This window comes from Sminthopsis crassicaudata, chromosome 2 (assembly GCF_048593235.1).
Source record: "Sminthopsis crassicaudata isolate SCR6 chromosome 2, ASM4859323v1, whole genome shotgun sequence".
Lineage (NCBI taxonomy): Eukaryota > Metazoa > Chordata > Mammalia > Dasyuromorphia > Dasyuridae > Sminthopsis > Sminthopsis crassicaudata.
Window position 1 is genome coordinate 193,107,001 of NC_133618.1, and position 23,040 is coordinate 193,130,040.

General features: G+C 33.6%; 1 protein-coding gene across 2 annotated transcripts in view; it reads left to right on the forward strand.

The window, feature by feature from the left end:
- SNTG2 (syntrophin gamma 2) overlaps positions 1 to 10,599 on the forward strand; it is a 671,931-nt gene extending 661,332 nt beyond the window's left edge. For both annotated transcript variants that reach the window (XM_074288004.1, XM_074288005.1), the window contains one exon: positions 10,417 to 10,599. In XM_074288004.1, the coding sequence (XP_074144105.1) occupies positions 10,417 to 10,548 (132 nt within the window). In that variant the 3' untranslated portion in view covers positions 10,549 to 10,599. The remainder of the gene's footprint in view (positions 1 to 10,416) is intronic.
- The last annotated feature ends 12,441 nt before the right edge of the window (positions 10,600 to 23,040 follow it).

Consider the following 23,040-nt stretch of genomic DNA (forward strand, 5'->3'; position numbering starts at 1 on the left):
TATATATCATGTTTAAAATGAATATCTTGGCCCATGTTTGCTAGGAACAGATTTGTTAGGAAATCAGATTGCAAATACAAATATTGTGGGGGGAAACAACCTGACTAATACAGCTCTGTGAGGTATAATGGAAAAAAGTACTGAACTTGGGAACTCAGAAGAGGAGAGATAGCATTGGCAAATGTGAGTGGGGCCAATGCAAATTCTGATTGCCTCTGGAAATAGAATTTTTCCAGTCTAATAACTTTAGAATACTATTTTCAAGACTATGTACAGATGGTGATAACTAGGTCCAATCCATTCCCTAAGGCATGAAGAATTAAAATACAGTTACAAATGAGGGAAGCTATTGACCTTCTACAGGAAGATTTTTAATTGTTTAGACTATAAGAGAACAAATTCCATTGCTTTCAATGTCAGCATTTGAGGAAATGGCCATTTGAAATTGATTCTCTATATAGTTGAATTTAAACACGTATTTTCTTTACTTTTATTGTTCAGAATTTTTTTCCCATATTCTACACACACATACACACACACACACACACACACACACACACACACACACACAGAGCCATGTGACCCTGTTCAAGTCACTTAATTCTATTTGCCTTAGTTTCCACATCTATAAAATGCACTGGAGAAGAAAATAGCAAACCACTTCAGTATCTTTGTGAAGAAAACCTCCAAATTGAAGTTGGACATGATTGAAATGACTATACAACAATATATAGATTTGTTGTGACTGCATTAGTACCCTGGATATCTTAGAATCAGTCAGAGTCAGGATAAGCAAAAGTCTTTATTCTTGGTCTTTTGGAGTCACAGTCAGAGGATTAGATATAGGAATGTACACACCTCCTTCCTCTCTCTCCACCATCAAAGAATGATCCTGCTTGTCCTACTCCACCCTCTGATCTCTCTTCCCCTTCTTTGTCCACACCCACAGAGTAGGGTCATCCTTCAAGCATATGTTAATAGAGAATTGTCCAATTGGTAATTAGCCTTAAATGCTAGGTTAATCTTAACATTAAGTGCATCTGCTCAGTTCTAGCCCTTTGCATAGATTGATATATAGATCTACATATTTATACACACATATATAATCTTTTTAAAAATTTAACTGAATCTATGAAGGAGAATTAAAGAATTTCAATTAGGAAGGAATCAAAGAGATCATTTAAGCCAACCCACTAATTTTATATGTGGAAAAACTGAGACTCAAAGACAGTAAGTTCCCTTGTTATCACATGTTGTGCCCTATTCCTCCTTTAAATAGCTCAGGATATATCTTGGTTTTAAGACAATATAAGCAAACTGCTGCCTCACATATAATCTAACATGACTCTAAGATCTTTTTTTTAAGACATATGTAGTCACATAATAGTCAATAAACCTTTATTGAATATCTACAATATGCCAGATTTATGGAATTTAAGGAGAACTAATGCTTCTGATGTGAGCTTGCTGAATCTTTTTCCAGACTGCTCATCCACCTTAGATGTCTACTTGACACTCAGCTCTCACCTGTGGCTCTAAGAAATTGCAGTATGAGCATAAGCCAAGCACAAGTAAGCTGTGTCAACCTGTGAGCTATACTAGGTTAAAAATAACCAATATACCATAAATCTTCAGTGAGTTAGAAGGAGTCTAACTCAAGCAAATGAAGACTTTCCCTGGTGGGATGTGAAGATGAGAAAAAATTGCTCCAATATCATGAAGGTAATTGCAACAAGTACTGTGGAGTGCTTAGAGCTTGGTCAGACACTGAAGATGGCAAGTCATCCGCTGCTTCCCAGACCATCATCAATCATCTCAACTTTTTTCTTGCCATTGAACTTCAATGACTCTAGAAGAGAGAGTAACGCTGATAATCTAATGTATAATCACGTCAAAATATTACCCTGTGTTGTCATTTGTCCTCTTTGAAAAGTAAAGGCAAAGAACAAAAATGTGCAAAACTCTGTGCTAAGCACTAGGGATACAGATATGAAAAAGACAGTCCCTGCTCTCATGGAGTTAAAATCTAATAGAAAACAAAACAGAAAAGAAAGCTGAAGAGGAATAGAATGGTGGGAATAGATGGAAAGTGCCTGCCTATGGGAGTGTGGTGGAGAAATCAAAGAAATCCAAAAGGAGTACTGATTGGTAGAAAATAAAAAGATTTTTGAGGATAAAAACATAGTCCTTGACAACTTTCATCAGTGTAATCTATTTTCTCTTCCCTAAGTGTAATATTTCTTCTGTTACTAAATAGTTTAATTTATTTTATTTTAAGGTCCTATTTTAACTCAACAAGACTTTGACTTCTAACTCTATTACTTAAGTATAAATCAGTACTCTCAATTTTTTGACATCTGTGAATTTTTTTTTTAATTTTTAAAGTTTGAAACCATGACATCATTGGTGTGGTAAATTCATTGAATGGGGACTCCTTTCAGTGATATATTTGGGAAGGTTGATACATGGAGATGTTTGTACTAGTGTGGGGACACTGCAAGTTTAAGTGTCAGAGATACCTGATACAGGTCATTATATCAGAAGTTGGTGTTGCTGCTGCCAAGATCTATCTTCTTTTTTCCTCTATTTCTTCTACCTTCAACAACCTTTAAATTAGTAAGAATCCTAATTTGTCTGCATAACATTGATGTTCCAAGAAACTTGTCAAATCAAGAAGCTTTGGTTTCCCAGAGCTATTTAATTCAGGCCTACGTTCAGAATTTATAAAGCTTTAATGAGGCTATACACTAGGTGTAACACATTGTCCTAGAATTAAAAGAAGTTTCTCTTTGGTGTCATTTGTTTAAACTAGATAGTCTCACCTTTTGTTTTGAAGCCATAGTCATCACAGTGAAATAGGAAAGAAGGGAGGGAAGCATGCAGAGTTGCAAATGAAGGTGAAGGTGAGGGTACTGGGAAACATATGCTAATCAGACCATGATCACAACTGCCATCTGCCTTTTCTTCTAAATAGGGTTTTTGAGTTTTCATGACTCAATCAGTGTTGAAAGATCAAAAACCTCTAGTGCTGTAAGATGGCAAAAATTATGAATATGCCAAAAGACAGTTTTGATTTCCTTATTATCAGAATAATGGAGAATGTATATATCTAAAAATGCCCATAAAACATTTTAAGTAGCTTGCATGCAACATGTGGGCATATAGTGTAGACATATAGGTATGTGAGAAATATTTACCAAAAAAAATACAAAATGATTATTTTAGGGAGGCCGGTAGTAGCTGGGATAAATTGAAAAAGTCTTTATGTAAAAGATGGTGGGGCAGCTAGGTGGTGCAATGGATAGAGCACTAATGCTGGAGTCAGAAGGACCTAAATTCAAATCCTGTCTCAGACACTTAACACTTACTAGTGTGACCTTCAGGAGGTCACTTACTGCAATTACCTCAGAAAACAAGTAAGTTTTCACTTTAAAGTAAGTTTTTTTGGAAACTTTTGGAAACTACGAGGCAGAGGAAAAGAAGATATGCCATTCATGAGAGACAACCAGCATGAATTCATAGAGATGAATGAGATACATAGACTATAGATAGAGATAGATAAATAATGTTGACATATTAAAATATATTTATATTTACATATACACACATATATATATAGATATGTATGTGTGTTTATATGAATGATATGTATATGTGTGTACATGTGTATGTATATGGAAATTGAAATCTAATTTGGCAAGCATATTAATTGCCTCAAGGTAAATAATATGTAAGAAACATGGAAAGTAGGCTAGAATAAGACTGTGGAGGCTTTTAAGGCCAAGCAGAAGAATTTATATTTGAGCTTAAAGGGAAAAAGGAATCATTGGAGTATGTTGAGCAAGAGAGTGATGTGTCAAATCTGTGTCTTAGAAAAATCAATTTGGCAACTATGTAAAGGACAGGTTCAGTTGAGGTTAGAATTAAGTCAAGGAAACCAGTTAAAGGTTCGTTCTTCAATGGTCCAAACAAGAAATGATCACTATGTGAGGTAAAAAAGGGATGGATGCAAAGGCTACTGAGTTAGTAATGACAAGACTTGGCAGCTGAGTAGTATCACTAAAATGATCATATCATGCAATTAACTTTGCTAAGAGGAACTATCCCTTCTTCTGAATTATACCATCATCTAATGTGGTGTCCCCTATGGGACGGCAGCAGGAACCAGGCTGATTTGCATTCTCCCCAAAATGATTTCCCCTTGCATGTAAGACTTCTAGCTCTCATTGTGCCTATCTGATCTCCAGCCCCAAGTCAGAAGAGGAGTGTGACCTTTCTCTTATTGCTCCTGCCTTCTATCTCCCAATGCTTATGTATTATGAGAGAATTCTGCTAGGGAACAACATAAGGCAACTTCTGACTTTTATTGCCAACTTGATTTCCGCCAACTCCACCTGTATAAACAGGAACAAACCTTCCTAAGGCTTTCCATGTCCTGCTGTTCTTGTCTTTTAGGGTAGAGGAAGAAGAAGAGGAAAGTTGTTGAGAAACATGACTTCCATCTCCTGCCGTGAATGTTTGGTTTTCCTCTGTTTTTGTGCCATCTCCTACCTATTCCCCAGGCTTCAAAAGGAAGAGGAATAGCAAAATGGCATCTTCCATTTCATCATCTATTTACATATCTTTCATTCTGTCTTGCCTTTGTCTCCTGCTTGATTGATACTTTTCTGGGAAGATAAGTGGCACCTTCCTTTCAAAAATGTTTATTCTTTCACCTGGTCATTCCCTAAATATTCTGGTAATTCTAAACTCCTGTAGGTCAATATCCAAACTGCATCCTTTTATTCTCCACTCTCTAATTCTTTATCCCCATACTTCTCAATCCTATATTTACAAGCTACTGTGCCTTTAGAATGCCTTTTCTGTAGACAACAGACTTCCTTTTAATCTGAATTACTTCTCTTCCCATTTCTTTCATCTTCTAAAAATTAGCAAAACCTTGTTCCCTTATGATGACACAGACTCATTGGCTATATTTTCTAGGGCTGGTTTTATCTTCATTTTCTTCAACTCACTGGTTCAGGTGAGGGAGATGAAAAATTTCTTGCTCCACACTAACTGTTCTAGGTTCTCACTTTACCTCCATCAATCAGTAATTTCTTTGCCTTTGAAGACCATGTTATATCTACCTTTCATTAAAAAATTCAGGCCACTATTGTCTACAGATCTCCAAGTGAAATCTCTACTTCCTCAACCAGTCTGATACCTGGCTGACAATTTGTCTTTCCTCCCCAACTCCTGCCCTTATACTAGAAGAATTCAACATACATTTTGAATCTCATTATGATGCTCTATTCACTCAATTTGTCAACCTACTCAATTCCCACGACCATCACCACATCCTTGAACCTCCCATGGTCAATAGTTCTCTTGTCTGCCCATAATTTATTTAATTTCCACCTCTTCTTCTGCTTTACTTTATTAAATCCTACTCATCAGTTATATCTAGACCTCCAATCCATCAACCATATCAAATCATCATCCCATTTTCCTTCTACCATACTTCAGACAAATGGTTATCCAGTCTTTTCATGAAGACCTCTTAAATAAGCCCATTCCACATTTGAAAACCATGGGAAGATGTATATTAGGGTGAATGTGAAGGCTTATATGCTGGACTTTAAAACCGGTCTTCTATTTAGGGTTAGTGACAACTAAGTGGTATGACAAGTACAGCGTTGAACTTTAAGTCAAGAAGACCTGAGTCAAATCTTGCCTCTGATAATTATTAGTTGTATGTATCTTAATCTCTCAGACTCAATTTTTTCTTCTATAAAATGGATGTGATAATATTAACTTCATTACAATGTTTTTGTGAGGATTGTAAAGTATTTTGCAAACTTTAAAACACCTTATAAATGTTAGTTATTACTATGAAGCAGCTCTGTGGCACAATGGATAGAGCACTGACCATGAAATTAGAAAGGTTTAAGATCCTACTCTGAATAATTAGTAGCTATGTGACAAGTAGTTTAACCTTTCTCAACCTCAGAGTTTCATCAATGAAAAGGTTGAACCTGATGACTAACAGATTCTAGAACTATGATCCTATGACCACTCAAGAATATCAGCTTGAGGAAACACTAATGAAAGAGCCCAATGGAAAAAGAGAGAATGAGATTCTCTATTTGAATGACAAAACTCCTAGTCCCCTATGTGCTTGAGTAGGAAAAGAGAGAATGCTAGCTTGATTGCACAGAAAATATATTTAAAACCATTTGCCTTTTTAAAGAATTCTTGGCTCATGTCATCTCTCAATAGTTTCTCAATCATATAGCTGTAAACCTAATTGTAGTCATAAAATCACTTGTAAAAGTCCTATTTGGATTTTCGATGCATACACAATACATTTCTCTTTTTGGATAAATGGCATACAATAGACATTGAAATATTGAATCATACCATGCCAATGCAAATTTCCAGGTTATATTGTGTTTTCAGTCACCTCCTTATTTTTGTGGATTTAGATAAGACATGGTCCTTGCCTTCAGAGAGATCAAAATCTGATAAAACACTTGAGCTATTTTTTTCCATATGGAATACTGCTCAGCCAGATCTCTATCATCTTGTGATTTTCTATGTCATTTTTTTCCATTTAATAGATGTGGAAACTGTGATCACAGAGTAAGTTTGTGGTAGAGCCGAGAGTAGGACCCATATAATGCAGGATGCTGAGCTAAAGGCCTTTAATATTCATGCCCAAAGATTTATTCAGTATTAAAAATAGACCATTTAGTCTACAAGCCCAAATACACTTTTACTTGAGGAACTCTGGGGCTCAACAGTAATAATCATTTACAGCTTTGTTCAATCAAAATTCTAATTCAAAGTCAAAAATACACCTTTGGTCTTTACTTAGCCTTAAAATTATAACACAAAGCATCATTACTAACAACATGTGTTCAAAAAATAATGAACCTGAAACAACAGGACTTTGAAATTCATGAGGATTCCAATTGTTTTGTGCAACAGTTTCCAATGTTTTTGAACAATCTTTGTCTTGATCCAGGGAACTTAGGAAACTTTTCTTCCTCTCTTTTTTTCACCCTTGATTGCAGAGTCTGCACTTGGAAATCTTTTGTTTATTTTCTATAATCCAAGAGACATCTATGTACTATTGTTGTCATTTTAACACTACTAAAGAAGCACTGATATAATAAAGTAAATATTTCTGCAGAAAATGAAAGACACAAAAGTTTAACTAAGTAATGCATGTGCTTAAGAAATTATTGAAAACAGCCATCCGTGTTAGAATGGATGGATTGTTAATAGTTGGAGTTGGGAAGACCTCAGTTTCAATCCTATCTCAGTTAACTTCCAGCAAATTACTTAATTTTCCTGAGACTCAATTTCCTTATTTCTCAAATGGGATAATAATAGAACCTCCCTCACAGAGTTGAGGTAAAAATCAAATAAGATGACATAAATAAACTGTTTTTCAAATATTAAAAATGCTTTAGAAATTCAAGTTATTGTGATTATTGAATTTACAAAAATATTTAGAGCTAAAGAAGCATTAAAGCCTATTGAGTAAAACTTTCTTATGGTATAACTAAGGAAACTGAGGCACAAAATGGTGAAATGAGATATTACAGATATTGTTTTTATTATAGATACTATGATTAGATATCTTGTTTTCATTTGTTCTAATTTCAATTGTGTCACTCTTATGATCTGTAGAAAAAGACAATTTCCATTAGAAAGATGATAAACTCATGATCCTATAGTTTAAAGGGTATTAAAGATATTCTTTGCCAGAGTACAATTATATTGTTCACTTGAATATCAACTAGATATTTTGAATGAACATTCCAGTTCCAGATTACTTTGGAGATGAATGCCAGGAGCTAATTTTTTCTTTGTGTCTGTACCCATACTTCTTCTTCCTTAGACTAATTACAAGTTGTTATAATTCTTTGATTTGCATACAGTGTTCCCCTGTGAGGACAGATAAAGGATCCAATTGGGAGAGTCCTTTAGCACAGATTAAATCAAATCTCTCTGATTAGAAATGGCTAGTGTAATTAGCCATAATCTTTAAGATCAATTAATCACTAAACATTTATGGGTCTGGCACTGAGCTAAGAAATGGAGATATGAAAAGAGGCAAAAGATAGTCCTTGCCAACAAAAAGTTTGCAATCTAATAGGAGAGGCAACATGAAAACAAATCTATACAAAGCAAACTATATACAGGAGTATTAGGAAGTAATCAACAGGGAGAAGGCATTACTATTAAGAAGGCTTGAGGAAAGCTTCAAGTAAAAGAAAGGTTTTAGTTAAGTAAAAGAAACCAGAAAGATAAGTAGGGAGAGAAGAGGTGAGAGATCATTCTAGGCATGAGGAATAGCCAGATAGAATTCACAGAAGCCAGAGGTGGAGTATCTTGTTTGTAGGAACCTCCAGGAGGTTAATATCATTGAATCAGATTACCTGGTGAAAGTAAGATTTAAGAAGACTGGAAACTGAATATTTTTGTATTTGATCCTAGAGACAAAATAGGGAACCCCTGGAATTTATTGAGTAGTATAGTGACATAGGCAGACCTCCACTTTATGAAAATCACTTTAATGTGAGGAACACTGACCCACAAGTCTACTACAATAGTCCAGGTATTATTAGGTAATGAGGGTCTGCATTAAAGTGGTGGCAGTGCCGGAGGAGTGAAAAGGAATATTTGAGAGAATTGGCAAATATGAAAACTACAAACCTTAGCAAAAGATTGGATATGGGGGATGGCAAATAATGAGGAGTCCAGATGACTCCTAGGTTGTAAGCTGGAGACCACTGGGACATTAGTATTGTCCTTTATAGTAATATGGATGGGAGGAGAGGAGGGTTTAAAGAAGGGTTTGTGTTCCACTGTGGATCTGAATCGAAGATGTCTACTACACATACAACACTACCTTTATGAAAGATTCGGAGCTTTCATAAAGATCTGAAGATGAAAGAGGCCAACTAATTCAACATCCTCATCATTTTGTAGATGAGAAAATTAAGTTTCAGGGAGTTTAGTTGACTTTTCCAAGGTTTTATGTGTATGTGTATGTGTATGTGTGTGTGTGTGTTTGTGTAGTATGTATGTATACAAAATAAGTCTCAGAAGTGAGACTTGAATATAGATACCTATGAAGAAAGTGTCATTGTTTCATTTCCCACTTTGCAATGCATGTCATAAACTTAATGCTTATTGAAATAAAAGGAGGGAGGCCAACTTCTTATCATATCACCATTATAAAAATTATTTTCCATGGAAGTGACTATTTTAATGACATTTTCACTATAATAAGATTTTTTTTATTGTTATTGTAGCTTTTTATTGACATAACATATGTATGGGTAATTTTTCAATATTGACTCTTGCAATCACTTCTATTCCAACTTTTCCCTTCCTTCCCTTCACCCCCTCCCCTAGATGGCAGGCAGTCTTATACATGTTAAACATGTTAAAATATGTCTTAAATACAATATATGTGTACATATTTACAGTTCTCTTGTTGAACAAGAAAAATTGGATTTAGAAAGGTAAAAATAACGTAGGAAGAAAAACAAAAATGAAAGCAGTGCACACTCATTTCTCAGTGTAGCCAATTCTGTTCATCACTAATCAATTAGAACTGAATTGGATCCTCTCATTGCCAAAAATAGCCACTTCCATTAGAATTGATCCTCATATAGTAACTACAATAAGATTTAAGGAGCATGGTAACTTGAGGGATACAGGAACTAAAGATATGTAGAACATAAGTTGCCAAAGGATAGGAATTGATTCCATTTTTGTCTTTATACACTTAGCATGTAGCACAGTACCAGAGCCCTCCTATTGCTTTATGAATATTTACAGTTGCTACATAGAATTGCTCCATATTAAAATCTAGCATTTATCAAATTACAAAGCAAAACATCAACTTTTGGCAGCAAGATGACAACAGTGGATGGGAAGGGCAAAATTGGAGTCAAAAAGACTCCTCTTCAAATTTCTGCCTCAAACACCTACTGAACCTGGGTAAGATATTCAACTTTGAAATTCACAAGCTCCATATGAGGATCCAATGAAATCATATATACAAAATGATTTTCAAATCTTCAAGTTCTACCTAAATGTTTGTTAGGTTGGTATAAACTCTATTTCTCTGGCACCTAAGTGCCAGCATCAGAGTTCTGCTTAGAAAACATATTGCTAAAACATAGATTCCAAGAAATGATAGTTATTTTCATGGTTTCCATTTTTCAGAGTTTTCTACTTCCTATCAGTAAAGCTACTTCTCTCCCCCAGGAACATGGACATAACTTTTAAGGACACCTAAAGTTTTACAATGGATTCTTGGTTTGTTGTTGTTGTTGTTGTTGTTGTTGTTGTTGTTGTTGTTTTTCCCTTGTATTCTAATAATGAGTATATTTATTCTTTTTCTTATAGGAACTTGAATTCCAAGACCTGACAGCTATTTTACATTGCATACACTCCTTTATTGCTGCAAAAGTGGCATCGATAGATCCCATGTTTATAGACAGCCAGAGTGTTGCAAGAAGATACATGTATAGCAACTGAAAATTGTTCCTGTCAAGTGATCACTGGAAATTAAATTATTTTCTTAAGACATTAATTCTTTCCTGAACAATATTGCAACTTTGTGTGATTTTATAATGAGCCTATAGTTGTGATACCAATAAAATATGTAACTAGTTTCCAAATTTGGGTCATACTTGTTAAACTTGACAATTTAGAACATATTTGTTCAGGGCAATCAGCTTGTTGTATGTAACATAAATCAGAATTCCCAACTGAAGTGATCCATAACATTTCTACTATCATTTTTACAAGAAATATGGAACACTAAGGACTTGACTGCCCCTGTTAGGAAGATTCATTAATAATATTAATGGAGAGACTGGGGTTCCACTGTTTTGTTTTCTCTTAAAAGGGGAGAGGCTGGCTTGGTCTGCTGGTCTTGCTTTTATGAGAGATGATGTGAGGGAGATGAGACATTGAAGTATAATTCCTACCATGTAGGTTCTTCACAATATCTTTTTCAAACATTTTTCTTCTCAAAAGAAAAAAAAAAATCTTTCCCATGTTTTTGGTTGTTTTGCTTAGTTATTTTTGGTTGATTTGGTTTGTTTTGTTTTTTAATTAAAAAGCACTTTAATGGAGTCAGTTGTATTTTACTTGCAGGAAAACACAATGACATTTCTAAATGCACCATGCACATATTGCAAAATTGAACATGTATTGCAAGAAAAACAGAAATAAAAAATAAAACATAGGCAGTGCAAGAGCTCTCAGCTATCAAATCTCAGGCTTTTGTCATCAAGATGTAGATGAGTAATAGCAGGAAGAAAAAAAAAACAAAAACAGTAGGCCAAGGTAAATCATGTTTGCAACAATCCAGTAGATTCATGAGTTTCTTTCCTATATATCTGATACTGAGGAAAGAAGAGAAATGTTTTTAGTGGAGCAAGAATATTTCTAATTAATATATTATTTTAATAGTACTTTCATTTTTAAAAGTCCCAAAACATATTCATGATTTCAAATATTCTTACTGAAATATTATATTTTATATGGCTAACTTCTTAAAATAAGATATAGTAGAGGAAATGATGCTGATATAGTCCCAGGGAAGTTTTAACTACATGGCTATTTTTTTTAACCCAAATTTTCCATTACTATTAACCTTGAAAGAAACTAGAACAGTTATAAAATATTCACAGGCCTAGAACACTGAAAGCAGAATATTATTTTCCCATAATTTTTTTCAAATTTCTAATTTTTCTCCCAAAACAAAAATTATATTTTGATTTTTTTTGAAAAACAAATTTTAAACAAATTTTAGAAAATATGATGTAGGTTTTTCAACGCTCAAGAAGTCATTATTTGGTTAGTTCAAAATAAGACCATAACATCTCTAATTTGTCCTTTGAATAACACAGTGGCCAAAAAATTAAAAATTAAAATGTTTTCTTGTGGCAGTCCTAGTAATGAGCCTCTCCAAATTTAAGCAGGTAGCCTAGGCTTTGTCATTAGTCTTTTATTCAACCTGAGTTCAAATCCAGCCTGAGATACTCATAAGGTATAGGATCCTGGACAAGTCAACATCTATTTATTTTAGTTTTCTCAACTGTAAAATGGAGATAATAACAGCATTAATCTTAAAAGATTATTAAAAGATAATATAACAATATGATGAATACACAGGTCATCCTCACTAGCATTCTATCCACTGTGCCATCTCATTGTGTCACAGAGGAAATAAAACATATACCCAGAAAAATCTGAAGCAAATCATTAGAATATGATCTCCTTATAGTAGAAATGCAAGTCACTCCTAGAGTAGAGGAAAAAAAGATTCTTTCTATTTGGAAGGGTCAGGAAAGGCTTTATGGAGAGAAGTTTTTTATATCTATATGTTTATATGTATCTACACATCTATATCAAGATAAAGAGATAGATAGATAAATGAATAGATAGCCTGATCTCTAAAAAGAGGGGTGAACAGGAACAGATAGATAAATAGAAAGATATAAATGATAGATTCAGAAAGGAAAGCTCTGGAATGCTCTAGATACTATAATTTATATGATCAATAGGCAAACATTTTATTGACATTTCTGAGAATTTCAACTGGGGTATGTATAGGAAATTAAAGGTCTATTTTTGAGTTGGATAAGAAAATTCCTGTCTAATTTTTCCCACATTAAGAAGATTCCCATCTACATTTTTCCCTCATTCTAGTAGTAGCAGTGATGATGAAGTTTTGCTAAGAAAAAAATAAAAAAGAATTTAAAAAATAAAAAAAAAGAAAGCTCAGGTTAGACATCATCATATTTCATGAAGAATGTCTGATGCCAAGGAATAGAATTTAGTTTAAGTAAGAAAACTTCTAAAAAGAAGGGGAATGCAGGCAGTAGGCTGAGATGTCAGATATTCCAAGGCCAAGCTAGGCACAATGCTAATGAGGATAATGTCTGCAGTCAGAAGTTAAAAGCATTAAGAGTCATTTTAAGTGATCCCACTGCATTTCTTACTCTGAAAGCTCGGTTGAGGCATCCACCTTTTAAATGCCCATTATTTTAATAACTTTGAAGTATATTTCACTGTTATAGCACAATACTACTGAGCCAGTCCATTCCCTCCCTTCATAGTCTCTGCTCTGGCCTCAGGAGGATACTAATAAAAACAGAGAATTGGCCTTTCTAAATATTTCTCTCAACTCTGGATGCATATGTGTGAATTATACTCAGTCCTGGGGTAACCTGATCCCTAAAAAGAGGGGTGAATAGGATCATGCTGGTCAGTGTTTTAACAACCAGCTCTCACAAAACTAGATGGTCGTATTATCCACTTTCTTAAATCTAGACAATCAACAAAACAAGAAACTGTGCCCTGTTTTATACCCTGACTTCAGTAGTATAAATGTTTACATTAAAATGTTAATAATTATCTCCTCAAAGAGAATATGAACTGGCTCCACATCCCTAAAATATCGTCTCTTTTTCCCCCTAAAACTGTTGGATTCTTTCTTGCTCTCAGGGAAAATCACTTAAAGTTATAATTGACTCATGTCAAGGATCTCTTCAAAAGAGAATAAAAAGGTATTCAATATGCAATGAAGATCAGGAATAGGACAGTTATTCTTTGCACACATACATACACACACAAATGTTAAAAAACACAAAAAGATTCACAAATATTGACAAAGACTTAATATGAAACAATGACATAATTATTAGTGTACATTCTTAAGAAATTGGTATTTCAAACATACAAATATGAAATATTTTGTGGCTACTAAATCTATATTTCACCTTCACTTCAACTCTGTACCTTTTAATCATATGTCCAATGTAGTCCCAGGCATATGTCTTCAGGCCATTTCATGGTAAGAGACTGGATTTAACCTCTCACTGTCTGTCTTCCTCAAGTAGTACTTCAGTGGCTGTTGGGAGCAGCTCTCAAAGTATAAATAAAATGAAATAAATAACTCAGAAACTCTCAGACTCTCAAAATCTCCTCCTAAAAACATCTCTGTAGATCATTTTTCAGACACCTATACTCAGTGATAGCAGAAGCAGCAGCCCTTGACTCAGACTTACTTAATTTTCACTCAAGTTTAAATCAATGATAATACCTGGTGAAGAGGAGGAAATTCCACCCATCATGGGAAATCTCAGAGAAAGAGACATATATTAGTTGTTACAAATAATCAAAGAAGAAAGAATGCTAAAGAGTGGAATGACTCCTTTTTTAGATTTATGCCTCTTCTTTCTGCTACTATTGTGGGGACCAAGGTATTGCTGTGTTATTCTAAAGTGCCAACTCTCTCAGTGCTGAGTACACATTTTCCTGGAAGTGACTGGAGCACAGACTAAGCATTGTTCGGGAAGTAGCCCAACCAGAAGACCTATCATCACTCATCAGAGCCCAGGACTCTCCATACATTTTCTATGGAACAAATTTTGTTGTATCAATTTCTCAAGAAGTTTGCATTGTATAAAATACTAATAATACAAAACATGGAGTATTCTAAAAAGGCAAAAATTTTTCTTGTGGTTAGCTTTCCTTTTTACTCAATGATAAATACAACAAAGATAAGTAAACAACTCACATTTTATATCACTTTTTAAATCTTCAAACTTCTTCCTTCTCCACAAATGAGATTTGTAGTAACTATTGTTATCCTAATTTTATGTATAAAGTTTCAGGGGTCAGAGGAATGAAAGAGAAAAGTGCTCATGGCTATACAATTAGTAGGTATCAGAGTTCTGGACATGTGCATGTACACATGAAAAATATTCAGCAACTGTTCTTCAACAATTACCAAGATTTCTCCTATCCTTGATGCCTCTTTTATTATCCTAGCTGCTGGACTCAGTTGGGAAACTAATAGATGTATAATAAATGCTTGTTAATCAATTGATCTAAATCAGGCTTTTTTTACCACCTTTTTTTTTTTTAAAATATGAATTCCATTGGCAACTTGCTAAAATCAATGGCCTCATCAGAATATCATTTTCTTAAGATTCACTTTTGAAGGAAATGCTAAATTTCCATTAAAATTTAGCAAAAATAAAACTATTTTTCCCACCCAATTTCATGGACACCCTTAAATAGTTTTCCTTGATACCACATTAAGAATATCTAACGTAAAAGATGTTTATCATATTTCATAGAGTAAAGAATTCAACTTGAGCCTAATCTTTGGAACTCCATCAGTAATTTAAAGAGTTTTTTTTTTTTTAATCTGCATCTTATGCTAAAGGATTTAAGCAAGACATTAAATAAACTATTAAATAAGTTTTTTTTAAAAATCAGCATAGGGATATCCTAGCTAACTATGGGCATTTGTTCTTTTCTGTTTAACAGAAGAATGGATATGAGATCAGCTTTTAAAGTTTCCTTATTAGTTAATCTCTAAAATGGGCTATAGGAGTTATAATTAAAAACTCAGTATATTAAAGATAGTCAATGCTTTTTAATGATACAGACAGCAGGTTTGGAGCCAGAATAATTGTATTTTTATTCTTATTCTTCCACTAATTCTGAGTATAGGTACAACACAATTACTTATCTAGTTCCTCCTGACAATATCTGATGTAAGTATCCTCATAGGGGCAATGAAAGAATCAAGTAAGTCCATGATAATACCTGGTGAAGAGGAGGAAATTCCACCCATCATGGGAAATCTCAGAGAAAGAGCCATATATTAGTTGTTACAAATAATCTCAAGAAGCTACACTATGTTGTTATGGGAGCTACCTGCTAGTGGTGGCTGAGATCTAATTCTGACCACCAGAATAGATCCTTTCATGTAAGAGGATGATAACAATACAAGGAGGCTAAGAGGCAGTTGCATTCTCTGACCTCTCTTCTCTTCCCTCTTGCCTCAGATTTATTTCCCAATTCACAAGAAACATCTGCATAAGTAAAAGCTGAATTGCAATTCCTTCAAGTGTGTTATGATTCATAGCTGTGGGACTTTGGGAGAACCAACCCACCCCTTGATGGTACAGTCCCCTTAAACTCTTTACAGGCTTTCTAGCTTTCACTGTTAGGTGGTTCTTAACACTGTGTCTCACCGAATTTTTCAGTCATATCAGAAATTTTTGCAATAATACAATCTCAGTCTAGCATACCAAAAAACCTGGAGGATCTATCATTATCACTGTGATGGTGATCCTCTCACCAATGTATATCACAATCTGTTTATGTGTTAGAAAAGGTTTCATGAATCTGTAGCACTTTAAAAATCAGCAGCAGTTGGTAGACAATTAGATGGATCTTTAAATGATAGACATATAATTGATCAAGTCTTTCCAGCATTGTAGAATCTATCAATGCTTGTTAACTGCTGGCTTACTGTTTGAAAACCTAGGATCACTTTTACACCATAAATGAAATCATCACTCTTCCACTTTAAGAAAGGGATAAACTGGACAGAGTCCACAGTGGAGAAAATAAAATAATAGAGAATGTCAAGATGAGGAACATTTATAGTAAATGGAGATGATTACTCTTGAAAAAAAGAGTTGGGAGCTATTTTCAAGTACTTAAAGAATTGTTTCAAGAATGAAATAACACTTGTTCTGTTTCACCCTGGAGGACCAGACAAGGAACAATTGTTGGAAGTTGTAGAGGCAAATTTGGATTTAAAGAAAGGAAAAACTACTTGACTAATTAGAGGTATACAAAAAATGGAATTAGTTGTATCTAAAGATTGTGTTTCTGTTTATGAGAGATTTGCAAGCAAAATATCCTTATTTTTCAAATACATTGAATGATTCTGTTAGATATAAGGGTTTATCTCAAAAGTCCCTTCCAACTCTACAGTTTCTGAGTCCCAAACTAAGATTTTGTGTAAGGAAGTAGAAGCTGGAGGGGTGAGGAATATATTGTTAGCAAAGTTGTATGTTGATCTGAATGGGACCATAGAAAATTGACATACAATAAAGGGATAAAGATATAATTGACTTAATCACCATATACTTAGCAGCAGCAATAGCATCAAGACCTGAATGCAAATACTGTTTCAGGCACATGTAACAGTATGATCCTGGGCAAGTTACTTAACCTCTATCGGACTTAGCTTCTTCAGCTATAAAATGGGGGTTATAATATTAGTTTTCTCTCAGGATTGTTGTGAAGATTGATTGAGAAAATATTGTAAAACACTCAGCGCAGTGCCTGACACACAAATGCTATATAAATATTTGTTGCCTTTTCCTTATCCTTTATCTCCCGTTATACCATTGACCCCCATTATTTAGACACTGGATATATTATTAATGTGAATAACCCAGGCAGAAGCATTATTTAGAAGGTAGTGATGTTTGCAACAGCACATAGATAGACTAGATCAAGGGGAAATCAGTCAATCAACTAGCATTTATGGAGCACCCACTATATGCTAAGGAAAAGACTGAGAAAGTGATAGAATGAGTCCACACCAATTTATGGAAAGTGTTAGCTTTAAAGGAGTCAGGAAATAGAGACTAGAATATGAACCATTTGTGAAACTCAAATTGTTTCACTTGGAGAAAAGACTTGAGGAATTAGGAAGGGGAATGAGTGATGATAGTTTTCTTCAAATCTTTTGGAAATAATATCATCAAGAAAAAGAACTAAAAGTATTCCATTTGGCTCCATAGGATAGTACAAGTAAAAAAAAAAAAAAAAAAAAAGAATTTAGCATTAATATATAAAAAATCATTTTAGCAGGTAGAGTGATCCAAATGTGAATGAGGCTGCTTCAGGATATGGTGGGTTTTCCCTCACTGGAGATCTACAAGCAAGCAGAATCTAGAGGATTCCATGTTAGAAATACTGCCGAAAGGATTCATGGTTAGGTATAAGCTGGATAAGAAAGTCTTTGGAATTTCTGCTTTTGCATGATAAACTTGAAATAAAACTTGGATATGATTAATATGAAAGACATGTTAATAATGATTTCAACTATATGATATCATAGTCATGTCACAGAAGAGGAAACTGAAACTCAGAAAAACTCAAGTGACTGGCCCACAATCATGCAACTTGTAAGTTCCAGAGTGGAAATCTGAATCCATAGTTCCTAAATCAAGTATCCTTTCTATGATGCTGGACTATTTTAGGCTCAAAGATTGGAAGTTTCAATGAAGAAAAATATAAAAATACATAGTTAATACATGGATTTAAAATATAAAAAATTAACCTAGAAAGGAATATAAAAATGTATTCTTCAATTTATAGTTCAGCTACATACTATGCAAATGAAATCTACCAGGACCTACTCTAATTGTAGAGTTAAGAACTTGAGACCTTGAGATAGGCCCAGGCCCAGGGACTTCTTAAATTGCCATATCCAAAAGCCAGCCAAATGATATGCCAGAAATATTCATTACATCTATCCCTATAAATTCTCCATTTCATGTTCTGAAACCCTGCTTTGCAAATGTACAAACTCTTTTACTCATCCCCAAAAGCCTGGCTCATCTCCATCTCAACCTGACCATCATCCTCAGTGTCATACTTTAAGTCATTGTACCCATTCCTACTATAACTTCTATAACATTGGCTCCAAAATGAACAAACTTATTTACATCTTAAAATTATTCTTCTCTTACTCTCTCTATTTTATGGCAGTTACTAATATTTGAATCCCTTCAGATGATACTACTTCCCTTGCTAATCTTTCTATCATTGACCACACTTTCACTCAACCTAATTTGGGACTTGGAATTTTCTTTGTTCTCTATTGCCAAATCTAAGCTAAGCTCTTCCATCATTACTCAGAACTTCTCCTTTAAATTTCAAATTATTTGTATTTTTTATCCAATCAGGTCCTTAATGACCTTTATCTATAAATTTCTATAATTTTCTTCTTTACTCAAATAAATCAGTGACTATTTCACAATATTTCTCTTTATCTCATGAAGTCCTTATACTAGGGAATTATATATATATAAAGAGTGTATATATATCTAGTAATCCTAACATGTGTGTATATATGCATGTATGTATATAAATGTACATATATATATACATAAGTCTGTGTGTATATATACATATATGTGTGATCTCTCATTCTAACTTTCAAGTCATTGTTCATGATTTTTCCTTCACTTTACCTCAGCTACATAAAATATAATTATACTCTTGATAAATCACCTAAAATTGTTCCATTTCCATGTTCATGAGTTCAAAAATTCCTTCAATAAATTATAATCTTTCACAAACAATATTTATTTAGACTTTAGGATCCCTTCCCTTTTCTTTATCTTCATCATGATCTGGGTTACTTGCACCTCCTAGTTCTTCCTGAGGCCTTCACCTTTTCATGTTCTATGTTTTCCTCTTTCCTATTTCAATCCTAAGGTGAACAAGTCAACTCAACACTATATTCTTCTCTCTTTAACTTTTCCACTCCCTGGATCAAAAAATCTCTTTTTTGACAAACCCTAACATTGGATTATTTTTACAGTTTACTCCATTTGTTCCTATTCATATTACTAATGGAACTGGATGAAATCAAAACATACAGATTACATCCACTCATTGATGTGATATAATTTCACCTGAGCCCTCATTATAAGGCAATTGTACTTCTCCCCAGTTGATCCACTATCCTATTTTCCATGTAGAAACTGTTCCAAACTTTCTCCTTTTTCTCAAGCAATTCATCCATAGCTTTCCTTCCTCCCAAACTCTCTGCTGAGTTTTTTCTTATATGAAAAAGTTGAAGCTATTTGCTAAATTTCACCCCCCTCTTTTGCTCTCTCCTTTTTTCTCTCCTTTTCTTCACCTCCCCTCACCACTTCATTTCCCATAACTCAAACAATTCACCTCACTATCTGTTTCTCACTACAGTTTTAGAGGAGAGGTGGTTCTTCTTCCCAGCATACCTCTACCAACAGTCTTGATATTGTTTTTGCTCATCTTTCTAGCAGACTGACCTCACTATCATTCCCATTGGGTTTAATTTCTATTGTTTTTTTTTTTTTCTGCTACTTACAGATATAACCATGTCCTGACTTGATTTATTGCATATACTATGCTCTACTTCTCAACTAAACATGAGAAAGTCACATGTACTAGATATCTCTAGTTATTCTTTTCTTACTTTCTTTTAAACCTTTAGTCAGGCTTCCAGTCTCATTATTCAGGTGAGACTGCTCTCTCTGAAGTGACTAATTATTTCTTAGTTTTCAAATCTAATATCTTTTTCTTGATCTCTATCCTTGTTTATTCCTCTGTAGCATTTGACACTGTTCATCATCTTCCCTATGTTTCCATGACAGTATTCTCTCATTTCTCTTTATTCTTTTTAATTTTGTGTGTGTGTGTGTGTGGCTAAAAACAGAACTCTATACTATCTCATTTAGTGATCTCATCAGTTCCTATGAAACTGTCATCTCTTATTTGATGTTTCCCAGATCTAAGTATTCAGCTTTAACCTCTCTCCTGAACACCTTAGAGACTTAGATTAACAACTGTTTTTTGAACATCTCAATGGCCTACAGACATTTCAAAATCTACACTTCCAAATAGATTTCATTCTCTTGTTGTTTATGTTTGTTTTGGTTTGTTTGTATTTTTCTTTGTATTCCCAAGGCTTAGTGCTAGCACACAGTAAATGCTAAGCAAATGCTTTCTAATTAGTTTTTTGATTGATTTTTTTTAAATGAGGAAATAAAAATATCTGGTATCTTTTTCTACATGGGACAAATTTGTAAAAAAAAAAAAATCTCTTTTAGCTTTCCATGGTCCTTTGGGTATGTCTGACAAAACAAACATTTGGGGACCATTTTAAACACCATTGATTAAGCAAACTTTAAAAGATATGATTTTCCTTTTAATTTTCCCTCGACAAATTTTACTTTTTAGTAATATTAGAACAACTTCTACCTACTCAAACAACAACAAAAAAAATAAAGCAAAGTCATTTTTCCTAGTGGCAATTTTTTTACAGTAATGTCTATGACTCATTCAAAATCAAAATCTCACAGGACCCTTGAAAGATGTTCTGCTCAATTCTGATCAGACTTTTAAAACTGATTTTTAAAACTTTTATTTAAGTTAAATTGAGCATATAACTCCATCTAGAAGGATAAAGTAACAAAACTTTATCCCTTGGTTTCAGTGGATAAGGGTATCAAGGAGGTGGAAGACTGAGCTTTCCTTTGTACTAATCCATTTAAGATACCACAAAGTGACCCAGAAGTGTAGATTACAGTTGAATTCAAATGAGTTAACTCAGGCATGAATTTCTCTAGTTGAATAAGTCTGTAATGCTGAACATCTGCCCAGTTCATTCAAAAATCCATTCTTTCATCTTAATGCTTTGTCCACATGATACCGTTCAATTGCCTCTTCATATTTTTTTTTTTTTTTTATTTGAACTGGATGAATTCTTAAGCAACTGATTTCCTGGTGCTATGCACATATAGCCAATGGTTTTCAAATTGGGTTGCAATCTCCATCAATAATAATTTATTACTCAGCTCTTTGTCAGAATAAAGCAGGAAATATGCTCAGTTTAAATTTTTGTATCTATTAGAAGGATTTTTTTTAAAGTCCATGACTTCATCAGTTGAATAAAATGAATGAAAGTATGAATAACAAAGGATCATGCAAAATAATCAACAACAACAACAACAACAACAACAACAAAAATCCTTTGAAAAATCTTTCATGATTCAGTAAGGCAGTTCTTTTATAGTTAAAAACAATTTTTAAAGGAATTTTAAAAGACTACAAAAGAAAAAAAAAAGCTTTATGGATAATAATATTTTAAACTCTGTTAATGCTTCTTCTGTGACTTTGAATTACTCCTTAAATAATTTGTCTAGTTTTTATATATAAACATATGTAAGGTCCTGAAAGATACATTATCCGATTAACAATGTATGTTCCATGTGTGCATTATAGCTGATGAATCCTCTAACATTAAAAGAAGAAATGAAAGCTGTACTTCAAATCTATACTAGAAAATTAAATTGGAATAGAAAATATTATTCAGAAAGTATTATTCTAGGGGGGAAGACAGTTTTGTTGTTGTTGTTTTTTTAAACATCTCAATATTTGGATGGAGGAACTTCATTCAGATATTCAAATGTTTAAAAGAAAATTGTGTTTTACCTCTAGAATTATATATGTGTGTGTGTGTGTGTGTGTGTGTGTGTGTGATACATATATACATAAGTATTATATATGATTAGTGTGTATATATTATAAGCATTATGTTAAGCTTTTTACGAATATTTTCTTATTTGATCCTCATAACACTGCTTAGAGGTAGGTACTATTTATCTTCATTTTGTAGTTGAGGAAACTGAAGCAGAGGTTAAGTGACTTGCCCAGGATAACATATGACATAACAAAGACCATATTTGATTCCAGATTTAGTAATCTAACCATTGCTTCAGGAGTGATTAGTTGGGAAATACCAAATTGTGTCTTCAAGATTTTAGAAGAAAAAAGAAGAAAATGCATGTACAAAGCTCTTTAAGTTTTAAACTGTTAATTTTTCACTATACTCCTATATTGTTGGTAGCACAAATTTATTGACTCTATTTTAAAGATGAGGAAACTGAGGTTCTGAGGAATTAAGATTGATTTTTCTGAAGTCATACAAATAGCAAATGTCAGGGCTTGAGTTCAGATTCATGTTTTCTAACTTTTAGTCCCACAATCTTGCCACTCTAACAGTCAATTCACAAACCACTTTGTTATTTCTTAAATAACTCTGGGTAACTGATATATAGAAGTTATCTCTGAGGTGATAGTTTTATGGAAGAGCAACAACATTCCAGCTTCATTTAATGTCCTATTTGTAATAGAACCATTGAGTAGTTCCAGTGATTTCTATTTCTCCTATTGAAAAAAGGGAGATTTTTTTTTTTTTTTATGAAACCACCTTACAAAATTAAAATGAATATGAAGAATGAGCATTAACCTGAAAATTCTTTGTGAATTATAGATGTTATCTAAATATCTAATATGTGAGCCTCTTTCAGGAGAAGGAAGCTGTAATGTTGGAGAAACTGAGGCAAGATAGAGATTAGA